Below are 15,158 nucleotides of genomic sequence, written 5' to 3' on the forward strand. Positions count from 1 at the left end.
TCTCCTTTCTCACTCCGCAAGCCAAAAGAAAGAGCTTCTCTTAGAGCACTTTTTCTCTGCATCCACTGTGCCTTTCTGTGTTTGGGGCTGCCTTTGAATCAGTCTAGGTAATGCCATAGGGGAAGGGAATGATCAACTCTACCAATTTGATGATGCTTTAAATTCTAATCTTCTTCCCCAGTTTGCCTTCTATCATTTGCTTTGGAGTCCTCAAATAGTCGGTCCATTCATTCTTTCCAGTGCATCGAGTGGGAGAGACATGGTGGAAGTTGTTTATTCTGTCTTGCCCAGATCTGGAAACTGTCTGCTTATTTCTTGCTTTCGGGTTTTGTAAACAAAAATTATCTGCATATTCAAAAGAAAGTTCTACAACCAATTGTGTGTTGTTGTTCAAACATCTGTCGTGAGACATTGCACCCTTTTCTGGCAGCGTCTGGCTGAGAATATCACCTCCTATTCCTTTTCAGGAACACAGCTGACTGTAGAGGTCCACCCTCGGGATGCCATGCCCCAGCTGTTCAAGAAGTTCTCCTTAGCTAAACGTACGTACATACAGGGCTGCTCATGTTTGGAGGGCTGGCACAGAGGGTTGGGGCAGGTGGAAGGGCCAGAGCCCAGCCCAAGTACCTTCTGGGGGAAGGAGAGGAGTGACCTGGGCCTACACACATGGAACCAGCAGAGACATGGCAGCTTCACCCTGGGACACTCTCTTCTCCACACTCAATAACCCCTGTTCTTGGGTCACACAAGGCATTTAGCTAAACATGAATTTCATCACAAGAAGTTTGTTGTTCTTAGATGCCATGTATTGACTGCCTACAAAGTGGCATGTGCCGTGATAAGCACTGTACATTCAATCAGTTTTTACCTCTTTGACATACACCAGTATTAGCCCTACTTTTTAGATCAGCAAAGGCTCAGAAATGTGAGATAACTGCCTGTCTCTTGGTTAGGAAGCAGGTCAGAACCGAGGTCCAAATGAAGCCCATGCCCTTAACCACCATGCCTGGCTGCCTTCCGTGCTGTGTGCACAGGCCCAGACCCAGGCCTGCGGTGTCTCCACCACTCCCTTCATGGTCCTTGCCCTGTATCTGTCCATCTTGTGGCTACACAGGGGCCCGGGGAAACTCCAGCCAAGGAACAGAGGCTGCAGAGCAGCCAAGGCTGAGGTGCACTGCACGTCTACTTTGCGGGGGAGGGGGAGCTGCAGGGCAGGTCCCTTATGGCTGCCTGGTCCTACAGGCCTCAGCAGCCAGGAGCTCGGGGGGGCAGACCCTGGGAGTCAGCTAGCTGGATTCAGATCTCAGCTGTGGGACCTCAGGAAAGCAGCTTAACCTCTCTTTTGTACTCAATTTCCTCATGTACAAAAAGAGGAAAATGATTCAAAGTCCCTCAAAGGATTGCTGTGAGGTTACCTGAGATAGTCAATAAAGCACAAGCCAGGCAGTAGTAGGTACGCAAAAAATCTGGCTACTATTTTGAACCCCTGTCACTCTACCAAAGAGTGTAGATGGGAACAAAACATGAACATAAGAAAATCAAGGCCCACTGTTTCTCAGAATGATCTATGTACATTTGCAACCTTCTATTTTTTTATTTACAGCCAACAATGACCTTCAAGGGCAAAGAATAACTTCCCTTGGCACCCCTATCCCCAGCTCCTCCTGGTTCCATCAGGGACCTACATCTTCCTGACATGGTTTCAAGTCAGCAAGAAATTCTCTCCTGTTGTTTATGGAGTCTAATGACAATTAGTGAGCATTCTGCCTTACTGGGCTTCCCTGGTGGTTCAGATGGTAAAGAATCTGCCTGTAATGCAGGGGACCCAGGTTCAATCCCTGGGTCATGAAGATCCCCTGGAGGAGGGAATGTATCGCTACCCACTCCAGTATTCTTGCCTGGAGAATTCCATGGACAGAGGAGCCTGGTGGGCTACAGTCTGTGGGGTCACAAAGAGTCGGACATGACTAAGCGACTAACACACACACGCTGCCTTAAGAGTCCTGCATTTATAGATTTGATTGCCCTTGAACTTCCTGAGGAATATTTCCTCTCTTTCCCCTTTCATGTCTGCTCACGGTCAGTTCTTCTCATGAGGTCACCTGGCAGTGAATTGACTGACACCCTCAGAATCTCCCGCTGTGGTCCAAGATGGCAGGGGCATCCAGTGTGGAGGCAGGAAGAGGGACTCCAGGCTGGCCTGCTGGGTAATCCCAAGCCTCGATGTCCTAGAAAATTCTGTCTCTGCTCACAGACTGAACTTCTCTTTCTTGTCATCCCCCATTGGCTCTCAGTCCTCCGTGCCTCACCAGAAAGCCCAGGGCGATCCTAGCAGTGGTTTGATGGTGGGTGGGGATGAGAGCGAGAATACTGTGAGAGGGAGAGTGAAGTTGAGGGGTCAGAAGTAGGACCACCACACAGAGAATCATCTGTGCTTGCCTTTCTATTTCTTCTCAAGTGTCTCTACTCCTGACCTTTGGGATATTGTAGGTTTACAAGTTGATAAAAATGGAAACACAAGACCCCGGCAGCCTGGAGGGAAAGACACCCATGGTAAGTTGCAAAGCTTTCTTGGGGTTGTTTTCTGAGGTTGGGTTAGCCTCATGAGCCAATCTGCAGTCGGTTGGAAATGGCTCCCTGGAACTGTCCAGCTCCTTGGAGCTGGGTATCTGGGCCCATCTCGGGGCTCAGGGGTCAAGAGTATCATGATTGATTGGCAATGTCTGCTATGGACACAGGTACACCAGATATGACCCCAAAGCTAAAGCATAAACCCCACCAATAACAAGGCAGCCCATTATGGGAAACATTAGAACAGAATTCAGAATTGAATTAAGTTTTAAAGCAAGTGTCTGTAAGGTAGGAGGCATGTGAATCAGCAGAGTGAGACAGGGGAAGGAATCCTGAAGGGTTGATGGACAGCCTGGGTTCGAATTCTAATTTTGTTCCTCACTCACCTTACCATAAAGAAGGCTGAGCGCCAAAGAACTGATGCCTTCAAGTTGTGGTGTTGGAGAAGACTCTTGAGAGTCCCTTGGACAACAAAGAGATCAAACCAGTCATTCCTAAAGGAAATCAACCCTGAATATTTATTGGAAGGACTGATGCTGAAGCTGAAGCCCCAGTACTGGAAAAGACTCTGATGCAGGGAAAGATTGAGGGCAGGAGGAGAAGGGGTGATCAAGGATGAGATAGTTGGATGGCATCCCCGACTCAATGGACATGAATTTGAGCAGGCTCTGGGAGATAGCAGAGGACAGAGGAGCACTGTGTGTTTCAGTCCATGGGGTCACAAAGAGTCGGACACGCCTGAGCAACTGAACAACAGCAACAATACCTTCCCTGGGCCTCAGTTTCCCCCTCAGTAGACCAGATGGCATCTAAGGCTTGGTGCAGTTTGTTACTTCTTCCTATTGTTTTACTTCAAAATTAGAATAATTTAGTTAATGCCACTGGTATTTTAAATGTATTTATGCAAAATCATATTCAAATCTTACATAATCTGCTCAAAAAGTAAATTTAATGAGGCATAAATCATTATGGGTATTTTTAATGTTCAGATATTGTAAAACGGAACCAAGAAAGGGTAAAACTAATAATAGGGTTTTCAGTCCCATTTTAGAAATGCCATCCTTCTTCGAAATGGGGGCAGGGGAGACCTCATTTGCAGAGTTGAAGCTTGTTAAACGTGGAAGCCCATTTCATATCCACTTAGGTCACCGTGACGGTCCTTGTCAGAGGGGCAGGAGCCAGAGTCCATGGGCAGAGAGGGCACTGAACAGTGGGAGCTCAGCAGGGCCTGCTACTGCCTCCCCATCCCTTCTGAGGGCCCTGTGGGTGAGGGCCCCGTGGTGGGCCACCCCGGATAGGCTCTGAGGTCGTCTGAGTGATCAGAGGGGAGAAATCCCAGCTCTGGCATGAGACAGGTGAGCCGTGATGGCTCTGGGTTTCCAGGGAGCCTCTGGGTTAGACTGTACAGGACAGGAAGCTGGAGGCGATCGGGGCTGGGGAGCCAGGGAAGGTCTTGGTCCTTGTAGAGTGGCAGAAAATGAAGAAAGAAGACGCTGGCTTGCTGAGCAAGGCCGCAGCCTCAGGTAGAGTTTGCACCTCCTGCCCATCCACCGCGCACCCTGCCCTCTCTTAGGACAGGAATAGCCTCAGATCCTGGTGTGTCAGAGGCTCCCCACCCTGCCCCATGTGAGGACTACTGCAGCGGGTCAGCAGGGACTGAGGGAGTAGACAGAGGTGGCCAAAGCCAGTCTGAGATTGAGAAGGAAGAAAAAGGCCTCGGTCCTAACAGGAAGGAACCCGCATCAGTGGGGAGACACAGAAGGATCCATGTGCCCTGCTTCTGATGCTGAACTTGACTGGAGCCTGGGATCTCCTCTGTGGCTGGACAATGGCCAGCTCCCTAACCAGCTGGCAGAGCCTCACATGCAGTGCCAGCCCAGGGAGGGTTGCAGAGCAGCTTCGGCCAGAGCTGGTGGTGACACCTTGTTCCCACCAAGGAAGCCACCGCATCCATCTCAGTGGGAACAGCAGCTCTGCCTCCAAAATGCTGTCTCCAGCTCCTTTACACTGACTTACAGCCCTGGCTGACTGCGCAGCCTCCGTGCTTGCTGCTCTGCGCCTCCTGTAGCTTGTGTCCTCACTTAAAAACATTTAATAAATTATTCTTCTGCTTAAACTAAAAATAGAGGGTTCTGTCCTCAAAGGATGTACAGGTACACACGCGAGCAGCCCCACACTGGGCACAGAGGTTTTATATCCCTGTTCTGTGCTTGCCTGCAAAGGACCCCCTCTTTGCACACTTCCAGGGAGCAGAGCACCTCTAACCTTACCACGTGTTCCACTATCTCATTCACTCCCCCAGGTACCCCAAGATACATGCTTGAGCCCAGGCTACTGAATTCAGCAACTCCCAGTGAGGGGGGCGAGGTTGACCAGCCATTCCAGGCCGTGTGTAGTCCCACAGGGCACTTTCCCCATCCCTCTGCTCCTCCCAGGCTTCCTGTCATGTCCTCTGGCCCCAACAGCAGCCCTCACCCACCCCTCTCCATCCTGACATGGCAGAATGAGAGTTGACCCCCTGGATTGGGGGATCAGTGCCCCTTTGGCTCCATCCTCCTCTCACTCCCTCCCTGACCTCTCACCCAGGTTGCCTGACTTTGGTCAGCCTGGACCTTGAATGAAAAAGACCCAGCCAAAGCCCAGGCTCTTCTCTGGCCTGGGGCAGGGTTTTGCTGCCTGTCCATCCTTGGGTTGGTCTGACCATTGATCAGTTAGCTCTGCAGTGGCTACCTGAGTCTGTCCTGTGTCTGGGTTCCCTCTGAGAAAGGCTGGACATAGGTGAGGGATTCTGAGACCCAGCCTCCCTTGGGGGACCCCCACAGTACCTTAGGCACCTCTTGCCAAAACTTAACTTTCTCATGGTGCACGCAGTCAATCTCCAGCTGATCACAGGCAAGGGAAGAAGCCTGTCTGGATGCCATATGCACCTCACCCCACGGAGGCCCAAGTGGCCAAGAACCACCATGCCCTCTTCCAACACCCAGAGTGCCTGGCAGCACATCTACCTGGGCACCATGGCCAGGGCATCAGGGGCCAGCAGCATTGCCTGGATGCTCCCCACAGAGCACTCTTTCTGGAAAAGCTAGCAGAGAATCTGCAGAAAACTACCTGGTGGGAGAAGGGATTCTATAGCAGTCTGCTGAGTTCATTGAGGTACAGTCTCTTTACTGCTGACTTCCCGGGTCTCCTTAGGGTCCCTGTGAATCTCCCAGAGAACTAGAAGAGTTGCGACAGTTCCCAAACCCATTTGTCTGAGAAACCCTTCTAGGAGATCTAGCTCTTGAGAGCAGTGTTTCAGTCTAGGAGTCATGCTGAAGGTCAGGCAGTCATGGCTCCTCACAAAGACAGGGGGGCCTGCGCCAGGCAGTCCTTGGCCAGTCTCAGCCACTGACCAGTCTCCCTGTGTTTCCAGCCTACCCCTGGGATCGCTCCAGCCTGAAGTCCATGCCCCTGGACCTGCGGCAGTTTGAGAAGCTGGACACCTATGCCTCACAGGTAGGAGGGCCGGCCCCTCTGCCTGTGTGCCCGCCACCCCTCAAGACGGCTTGGGGTATCCTGACCCAGGGTGGCAAAGCCGCTGCCCGACCCTCGTGAGTGTATCGTGAGTCCCTTGGGTGGGTGGTCCTGAGTGCCTTTCCACAGCGTGTGGATGGGGGACAGAAGGCCCAGGACACAGGCCACTTCATTCCCCCCACCCTACCTACACTCCTGATGCTCTCACCCCGGGCCATGCACCTTGCCCCATCCCCTTGGTGGACACCTCTGATTAGCCCTGTCTGTCCTCCCCTACCCGTTTGGGCGTTGCTGTTGCCCAGCCCTGCCAGCCCCAGCCCATGCACGGAGGGAGTGAAAGGATGGGGGAGGACCACGAATGCCAGCACCCACGTGACTCCAGCTGTCCTCACCCCCGGAGCACGTGGGCAGCTGGGCTTCCACACCTCTGGGCCTGGGCACATCTGGAGTGGGGGTGGGGCAGCTAAGAGCTGGAGCACTAAGGACATACTGGGGTCCTGGGAGTCAGGCAGGAGCCTCACCACAGAGAGTCTGATTGGAGCAGCCAAGGAGCTGGACCCATTGCTAAGGTCACAGTGAGCCACCTAGGCTAGTAAGCCAGGAGCTCATTGTTGCCCTAGAAAAACTGCCCTGGGGTGAGCACACAGTGGGTACTCAGGAAGCTTGCTTGTTGAACTGATGAGTGATGATAGGCGCTTGGGTCAAGAGAGTCCGATTCGAGGCAGGGACGTCAGTAGGAGGACCTCCCGCTGTCCTGGCGGGATGAGGCATCCCTGGATGAGGTGGAGACGTTGAGAACAGAGAGGAGCTGGAGGCAGAGAGGGAGGGTCCCTCCCCAGAGTGTGTGCAGTGAAGTGAAGATGGGGAGAGGGGCTTGCCCGTCTCTGGGCTGGGTAGTGGGGGACTAGCAGGGCAGATGCTTGGCACAGGGAGCAAGGAAGCTGGAGCATGTGTCAGGGGATGATGAGCCTGTTGGGATGCAGTGAGCTCTGGTGCCTGCGGAAATGACCACTGGGCAGCTGCATAGCCAAGCCTGGACCCGTATCCAGGCTGGAGAGAAACCCTTGGGCCAGAAACCCGGCCTTGGGAGCCGTCAAATTCAGTCAAGAGCTGAAGCTCTAGAGAGGGCATCATCTTGGGGAAGGCAGGCCGGGGATCCAAAGGGCCTGGATCTGCCTGAGGCCAAGCAAGATCTGGAAGGATCAGTGTTCTGGAAACTGCAGGCATGGTCAACAGCGTGGGCTGTTCACTCTGGCCAGGTGAGGCTAGCACAGGCTCCTTTCCATTCTTCAACATTGAAGTCCTTCTTCCTTCTTGGTAGGGGGCAGCTCAGAGGAAGGCTGGAGGCCTCAATTGACTCCAGCAGGCTGAGGGGCAAATGAGGATGTGAAGGGGGAGGGAGTGGAGAGAAGACCCCACAGGAGCCTGGCAAGGAAGGAAGGCTAGGTGTGGGCAGGCCTGTGAGAGAGACTGGGGGGTGTTTTGAAGAGACATGGCTGACAGGAGAGGATGGGATGCCCAGGATAGGAAGGAAGAAGTGAAGCAAGGGCACCGCTTGAGGAAGGAAGAGCAGGCTCTGCTGAGGCAGAGACCTGGACCGGAGGCCTACAGAGAGGCTGGCTGAGCAGGAGGGAGGTCTTATTGGTAAGGAAGCCGTGCCTGGGCCTTGCGGAGTCTGAGGCCGGGTCTTCTGTGAATTAGGGAAGGAAAAGAGGACATCCAGAGTCTGAGCAGAGTGGGGTAAGTTGTCACAGCCTCCAGAATGGATAGATAGACCGCTGGACAGTCCCGGAGAACAGTGAGTGAATGGAGACCAAAGAACCAGAATCCACAGAACTGAAGCCAGGGGTTAAGTCAAGAGTCGGTCAGACTATAATGTGGGCCTACAATGTGTCGGGTGTGGCTCTAGACCCTGGAAGAGGGACAAAGACAAGGACCGTGGGGTTGGAGCAGCTGACCAAGGGGGGGACACGGGAGGGGCCTGGAGGTCTCCCTGTGGTCAGAGGCTGGATCCTGGAGATCCCATGTGAACAGTGGAAACATGCCAGGAGAGAACAGGTCAGGAGGACCTCAGGTGGGGGCTGCCCGAGGTGTGGACAACCACTACAGAAGTAAGCACCCAGGTGCCCCCACTTCTAGAAAGAGTGATCAGGCTGCCTTTCCAGCAATGCCAACCCTGAGGGCCCCTGCTGGAAAACCTAACTTGTTCTTTTTTCTAAATTACAGTAAAATATATGTGACATAAAATCTGCCATTTGAATCATTTTTGAGCATACAATCCAGTGGCATTAGTTACACTCCCAGTGTTGTACAACCATCGCTATCGTCTTCTTCCAAAATCAGCCTAAATAGGAACTTTGTACCCATTCACCAATAACTCCCCATTCTCTTTCCTCCCAGTCCCTGGCAACCTCTAATTTATTTACTGTCTCTATGAATTTATCTAGTATTTCATGTAAGTGGAATCATATACTGTGTCTTTTTGTGTCTGACTTGTTTTACTTAGCATCATGTTTTCAAGGTTCATCCAAGTTGCAACATGTAGGAGAACTTCATTCTTTTTCGTGGATGAATAATATTTCATTACATGGACATACCATATTTGGTTATCCATTCATCTCTGATGGCCACTTACATTGTTTCTACCTTTTGGCTACTGTGAATATTGCCCCTAGGAGGACTGGTAAACAAGTATCTGAGGATCTGTCTTTGTTTTTGGGTTGTATATACCTAGGAGTGGAATTGTTATGTCACATGGTTACTCCATGTTGAAATTTTTGAGGAACTACCAAACTTCCCCACAGCAGCCACATTGCTTTACATTCCCACCAGCAATGTACAAGGGTTCTAATTTCTTCACATTTTTGCCTTTTGTGTGTGTGTGATTGCCTACTTTTTTTTTTAAACTACAGTCATCCTAGTGGGTGTGAGGTGGTATCTCACTGTAATTTTGATTTACACTTCTCTAGTGACTAATGATAAACATCTCTTTATATTTCTATTGGCCATCTTTTTTTTTGAAGAACTGTATATTCAAATCCTTGGCCCATTTTAAAATTGGGTTTGCTTTGTTGTTGAATTACAGGAGTTCTTTGTATATTCTGGATATTAAACCTTTATCAGATACATTATTTGCAAATATTTTCTTCCATCTGTAAGTTATCTTTTCACTTTCTTAATATTGTCCTTTGATGCACAGAAGTTTTTATTCTTAAGAAGCTCAATTAATCCATTTTTTCTTTTGTATCGCATGCTTTCAGCATCATATCTAAGAATCCATTGCCAAACCCAAAGTCATGGTGATTTACCCCTGTGTTTTCTTCTAGGAGTTTTATGGTTTAAGTTCTTATATTTAGGTCACTGATTATTTTTGAGTTAATTTTTTACATGGTATGACGTAGGGGGTCCAACTTCATTCTTTTGCATATGGATATCCAGTTGTTCAGGCCCTGATATAACACACCCCTCCCACTCCCCAGGTGACAGTCAAGAGCGGCCTCGAGGAGCTGGTGAGCGACCTGCTCCAGGAGGCCCACAGTGACCTGGAGATTGTCCGTGCCATCTGGATCTGGATCTGCCACCATATAGGTAGGCCCGCCTGTGGGGCCACTGGCTATGGGACACTGTTCCCAGTGGAGCATCTCTGGGCCTAATTCCATCACCAGTGTGTGTGCAGTAAGGTGGAAGGTGGAGGAGAAGGGCTCCCAAGGTTCAATAACCAGGCTAAGGAAGGTTAACTCATATGCACCAGCTGTCCATGTTTACTCCCCCGCTTGTGTGCTCCGTGAAGGGCCAGGGGTGGGGATCCCACCTGGTCCTTTGCCCACAGCCAGAGCTGAGGCCCCTCACCCAGCCACAGCCTTCCCTCTGTCCTCCCTTCCTGGTCGACCTGCTCCACAGAGATGAGAACCCAGGGCAGAAGGTCATCTCCAGGAAGGAGGTGGCTGGGGATGAGTCGAAGTTGTTTGAAAAGTTACTGCAGCACCAGAGGTTTCTCAAAGCATCCATGCCAGGAAGGGTGGGCACCCCTCTGCCTGTTCCTTACTCCCACACCAGTGACCTTGCCGCCACTCTCAGCCTGGTCTCCAAGTTCTGAGAGCCAGGGGCCGCGCAGCTGCCCCCAGCTCTGCACAGGGCCCCCTCAGCAGACTGACCAGCCCAGGCCAAGCCCCAGGAGGTTGCAAAGGGGAAGCCGGCTGCTGCCTCCTACAGTCCTTGGAGAAGCCAAGTGGCAGGATGGACTTCTAGTGACTTCCCTGTGACATAGCGACCAGTGGAGATCGCCTGCCTGCTGTCACTGGGCTTTCCTTTTGCCCTCCCAGAGCGGCAGTTAGGGATGCGGCTTAGAGGAGGAACTCACCTGACACAGGTAGGCCATCTGGCCACAGGACCTGAGGAGCCACCTTCTGCCACGTCCACTCAGCAGTTCAGCCTGGGCCTGATAAGGGAGCGGGATGGGAATCAGGACATCTATGACTATGTGCTGCCCCCACCCTCACACACACACACCCTCACACACACACCCTCACCCCTGACCCTCTCACACACACACACACACACACCCTCACACATATCCTCACACACCCGCTCACACATATCCTCACACACACACACACCCTCACCCCTCACCTTCTCACACACACACACACACACACACCCTCACACATATCCTCACACACACACACCCTCACCCCTCACCCGCTCTCACACACACACACACACACACACACCCTCACACAAATCCTCACACACCCCCTCACACATATCCTCACACACACACACACCCTCACACACACCCTCACCCCTCACCCTCTCACACACACACACACACACACACACACACACACACACCCTCACACATATCCTCACACACCCCCTCACACATATCCTCACACACACACACACCCTCACCCCTCACCTTCTCACACACATACACACACACACCCTCACACATATCCTCACACACCCCCTCACACATATCCTCACATACACACACACACCCTCACACACACCCTCACCCCTCACCCTCTCACACACACACACACACACACACACACACACACACACACCCTCACCCCTCACCCTCTCACACCCCCTCACACACACACACCCTCACACATATCCTCACACACACACACCCTCACACACACCCTCACCCCTCACCCTCTCACACACACACACACACACACACACACCCTCACCCCTCACCCTCTCACACCCCCTCACACACACACACCCTCACACATATCCTCACACACACACACACCCTCACCCCTCACCCTCTCACACACACACACACACACACACACACCCTCACCCCTCACCCTCTCACACCCCCTCACACACACACACCCTCACACATATCCTCACACACACACACACCCTCACACACACCCTCACCCCTCACCCTCTCACACACACACACACACACACACACACCCTCACACAAATCCTCACACACCCCCTCACACATATCCTCACACACACATACCCTCACCCCTCACCCGCTCTCACACACACACACACACACACACACTCACACAAATCCTCACACACCCCCTCACACATATCCTCACACACACACACCCTCACCCCTCACCCGCTCTCACACACACACACACACACACACACACTCACACAAATCCTCACACACCCCCTCACACATATCCTCACACACACACACACCCTCACACACACCCTCACACACACACACACACCCACCCTCACCCCTCACCCTCTCTCACACACACACACCCTCACCCTCACACATATCCTCACACACACCCTCACACAAATCCTCACACACACACCCTCACACACACCCTCACCCCTCACCCTCTCACACACACACACCCTCACACATATCCTCACACCCCCCTCACACACACACACCCTCACACAAATCCTCACACACACACACCCTCACCCCTCACCCTCTCTCACACACACACACACCCCCTCACACATATCCTCACACACCCCCTCACACACACACACCCACACACACCCTCACACACACCCTCACCCCTCACCCTCTCTCACACACACACACACATACACCCTCACACATATCCTCACACCCCCCCTCACACACACACACCCTCACACACACACATACACACACCCTCACACACACACACCCTCACACACACACACACTCACCCCCTCACACACACACATACACACACCCTCACACACACACACATACCCTCACACACACACATCCCTTCACACACACACACACACCCTCACATATATCCTCACACACACACCCCCTCACACATATCCTCACACACACACCCCTTCACACACACACCCTCACACACACACTCACACACACCCTCACACATATCCTCACACCCCCCCTCACACACACACACCCTCACACACACACATACACACACCCTCACACACACACACCCTCACACACTCACACTCACCCCCTCACACACACACACATACCCTCACACACACACATCCCTTCACACACACACACACCCTCACACATATCCTCACACACACACACACACACACCCTCACACACACACATACACACACCCTCACACACACACACACCCTCACATATATCCTCACACACACACACCCTCACACACACACACCCCCTCACACATATCCTCACACACACACCCCTTCACACACACACCCTCACACACACACTCACACACACCCTCACACATATCCTCACACACACACGCCCTCACACACACCCTCACACACACACACACCCTCACACATAACCTCACACACACACACATACACACCCTCACACACACACACACACCCCCTCACACACACACACACCCTCACACACACACACACCCTCACACACACACACACACACCCTCACACACACACACACACACCCGCGGGCACACGTGGGCGCACACACACTCCCTTTGTGCCCTCAAAGGCCACAGTGATTCCTGCCTCAAGGCCTCACACAGGCCTTAGGCTCTCTTGTTGAGCAAGTAAAGTGGCCTGTCTCCTCTCTGGGGCGAGTGTGATCAGTAACTCAGCGTGCTCCCTGTGGTAGTGTGAGGCCCTGGCCTTGGGGCTGCAACAGGAGCAGGGGCACAGCCTCACTGGCTCTGCTTACAGAGCTGCGCGCTCGTGGGGACACGTGGGCAGAGCCCCCAACTGCCCAAGAGATGTGTTGGTCCCTCCCCTCCCAGCCCCTCCTCAGAGACCTAAAGAGCCAGGTGGCCCCTTCTGCCAAGGCCTTGCTCTTCCTCCCACCACCCAAGGGCACATTTCCCAGATACCGCCCAGCCTGGGGCCCTGTTCCCTTCAGTCGACAGCAGCCTCTCCTGGGCCCAAGGGAGCCCAGCCCACGTGATGCTGGAAGCAGAGCAGAGGGCGGGGGCAGTGGGGTGGACCCCTCTCTCCTCTGCACCAGCCTGTTCATCTCCAAGGACCTGGTTCCTCACAACTGCCTCCTCTGCTCTCCAGAATATGACATCGAGGCTGCCCAGGAGAAGGACCGCCAGGCCTTCAAACCCACCGCCATCCTGCAGACCCAGAAGACCAACTGTGACGGCTACGCTGGGCTCTTTGAGAGAATGTGCAGGTACAAAGAGGTCCCAGGCTGACCACCCTGACCCAGCGCCTCCCCCTGCCACCTGCCCTGTGCCTTCGCCCACGCACTGGGCCTGAAATGGGAGTTTGCAAACTCTGCTCTGAATCCAAGTGAGTCTTGAAAAGGTCAATTTCTCCCTTTTTAACACCAGCATAATTGACTTTGTACCATCTGCCGGGCTTCGCGATACATTAACATAATGGCAGATGAATGCACAGAGATAATTTGGTTATAAAAGGCCCTTTTTCCACCTTCTCCCATCTCTGTGCAGCTGAAGGTTAGAAGGATGGCAGATATGGGAATGCCAGGACCATGGCTACAGGCGCCAAGAGGACTCTGAAAGGCTGTCCTCGGGGCTGGTGCAGGGGCCTCTTGGGAGAACAAAAGTCCCCCCACCTGAAAAAAATCTGTCCGTTGGAAAAGCTGAATCACTAGGCAGCAACTCGTCTCTTGGAGCCTTTGGGCTCTGTTTCCATTGCTCTGGGAGCGAGCACCTGGAGTGGGGTGCGGGGAGGAGCGGGGGCAACGCAGAGGTGGTGAGAGCAGGCGAGTGGCTGGTAGGGAAGGCACTGCTGTTTGGAGACCTCACTGCTGGTTCTGTGTGACCTAGGGACAGACTCCAGGCTGGGGGAACAGCTGACCCCACAGTTTCCTGTGCCCACTGTCGAAGTTCTGCCACGTTCCTCCAGTAGCAATCAGCCAGCCCTGGGGGCCACTGCAAAGCCCCTCCCCAGGGTGGTAGACAGACTGCACCCACTGCCTGTGCAGGCCTCTGGGAGCGATTCTTCTTAGTCTCCCAAGCGTCAGCCGACCAGGACTGCAGGGGGCAATTCATCAAACCAAGAGTAGATACAATAACTAAAGTGTCCATGGGCAGGTAGTGGTGTGACATTGTTGTACCACAGCCATAGGATGTCCTGCTCCCAGGGGGACACACCACCCACTCCGGGCCTGACCCCCAGCCCTCCAGGCTCCCACCCGCATCACCACCACCCAGCACAGACACGCTGCTCCATCCCTTCTGTTCCTTCTCTGCTCTTCTGGTCCCTACCTCCGAGCCCATCCCTGAGACCACAGCTCCAGAGGAGACCCGAGGGTCACCATAGAGGATGCCAAGCCCTCTGCAACCCACCCCCCAACACACATTCCCACGCTACCCCAGACCCAGGCACCCCACATACAGTCAGGGCTTCCAGGAACCAGGGTCCTCACCAGCCCCCTGCCTTGGCTCCTGGGCCCTAGGTTCTGAGCAAGACTAAAAGCTCACACTGTCCCCATAACGTCCTCTGAACTGCAGCCTCTCTTCCCTTCCAGCCCTGTCCCCTCAGCCACTGCCCGCATTTCTGGCTAATCCTGCTCCATCCGCTTCTTGCCTAGCCTCGCGTTAATGCTCTTCAGGCCCCACCTCTGCTTCCCCAGATGCTGTCAACAAACCTATACACCAGCCCTGGTCCTGCTCAGGCTTTTATTTGATCAC

The 15,158-nt window shown here is 53.2% G+C and overlaps 1 protein-coding gene across 1 annotated transcript in view; it reads left to right on the forward strand.

Moving 5' to 3' along the window:
* The window catches only part of KY (kyphoscoliosis peptidase), a 50,858-nt gene that overhangs the window by 17,891 nt on the left and 17,809 nt on the right, over positions 1 to 15,158 (forward strand). The window contains exons 4-8 of the mRNA XM_065942578.1: positions 468 to 542; positions 2,491 to 2,553; positions 5,984 to 6,066; positions 9,564 to 9,672; positions 13,555 to 13,672. Of these exons, the coding sequence (XP_065798650.1) occupies positions 468 to 542; positions 2,491 to 2,553; positions 5,984 to 6,066; positions 9,564 to 9,672; positions 13,555 to 13,672 (448 nt within the window). The remainder of the gene's footprint in view (positions 1 to 467; positions 543 to 2,490; positions 2,554 to 5,983; positions 6,067 to 9,563; positions 9,673 to 13,554; positions 13,673 to 15,158) is intronic.

The sequence above is a fragment of the Muntiacus reevesi genome, chromosome 8, assembly GCF_963930625.1.
Source record: "Muntiacus reevesi chromosome 8, mMunRee1.1, whole genome shotgun sequence".
Taxonomy (NCBI): Eukaryota; Metazoa; Chordata; class Mammalia; order Artiodactyla; family Cervidae; genus Muntiacus; species Muntiacus reevesi.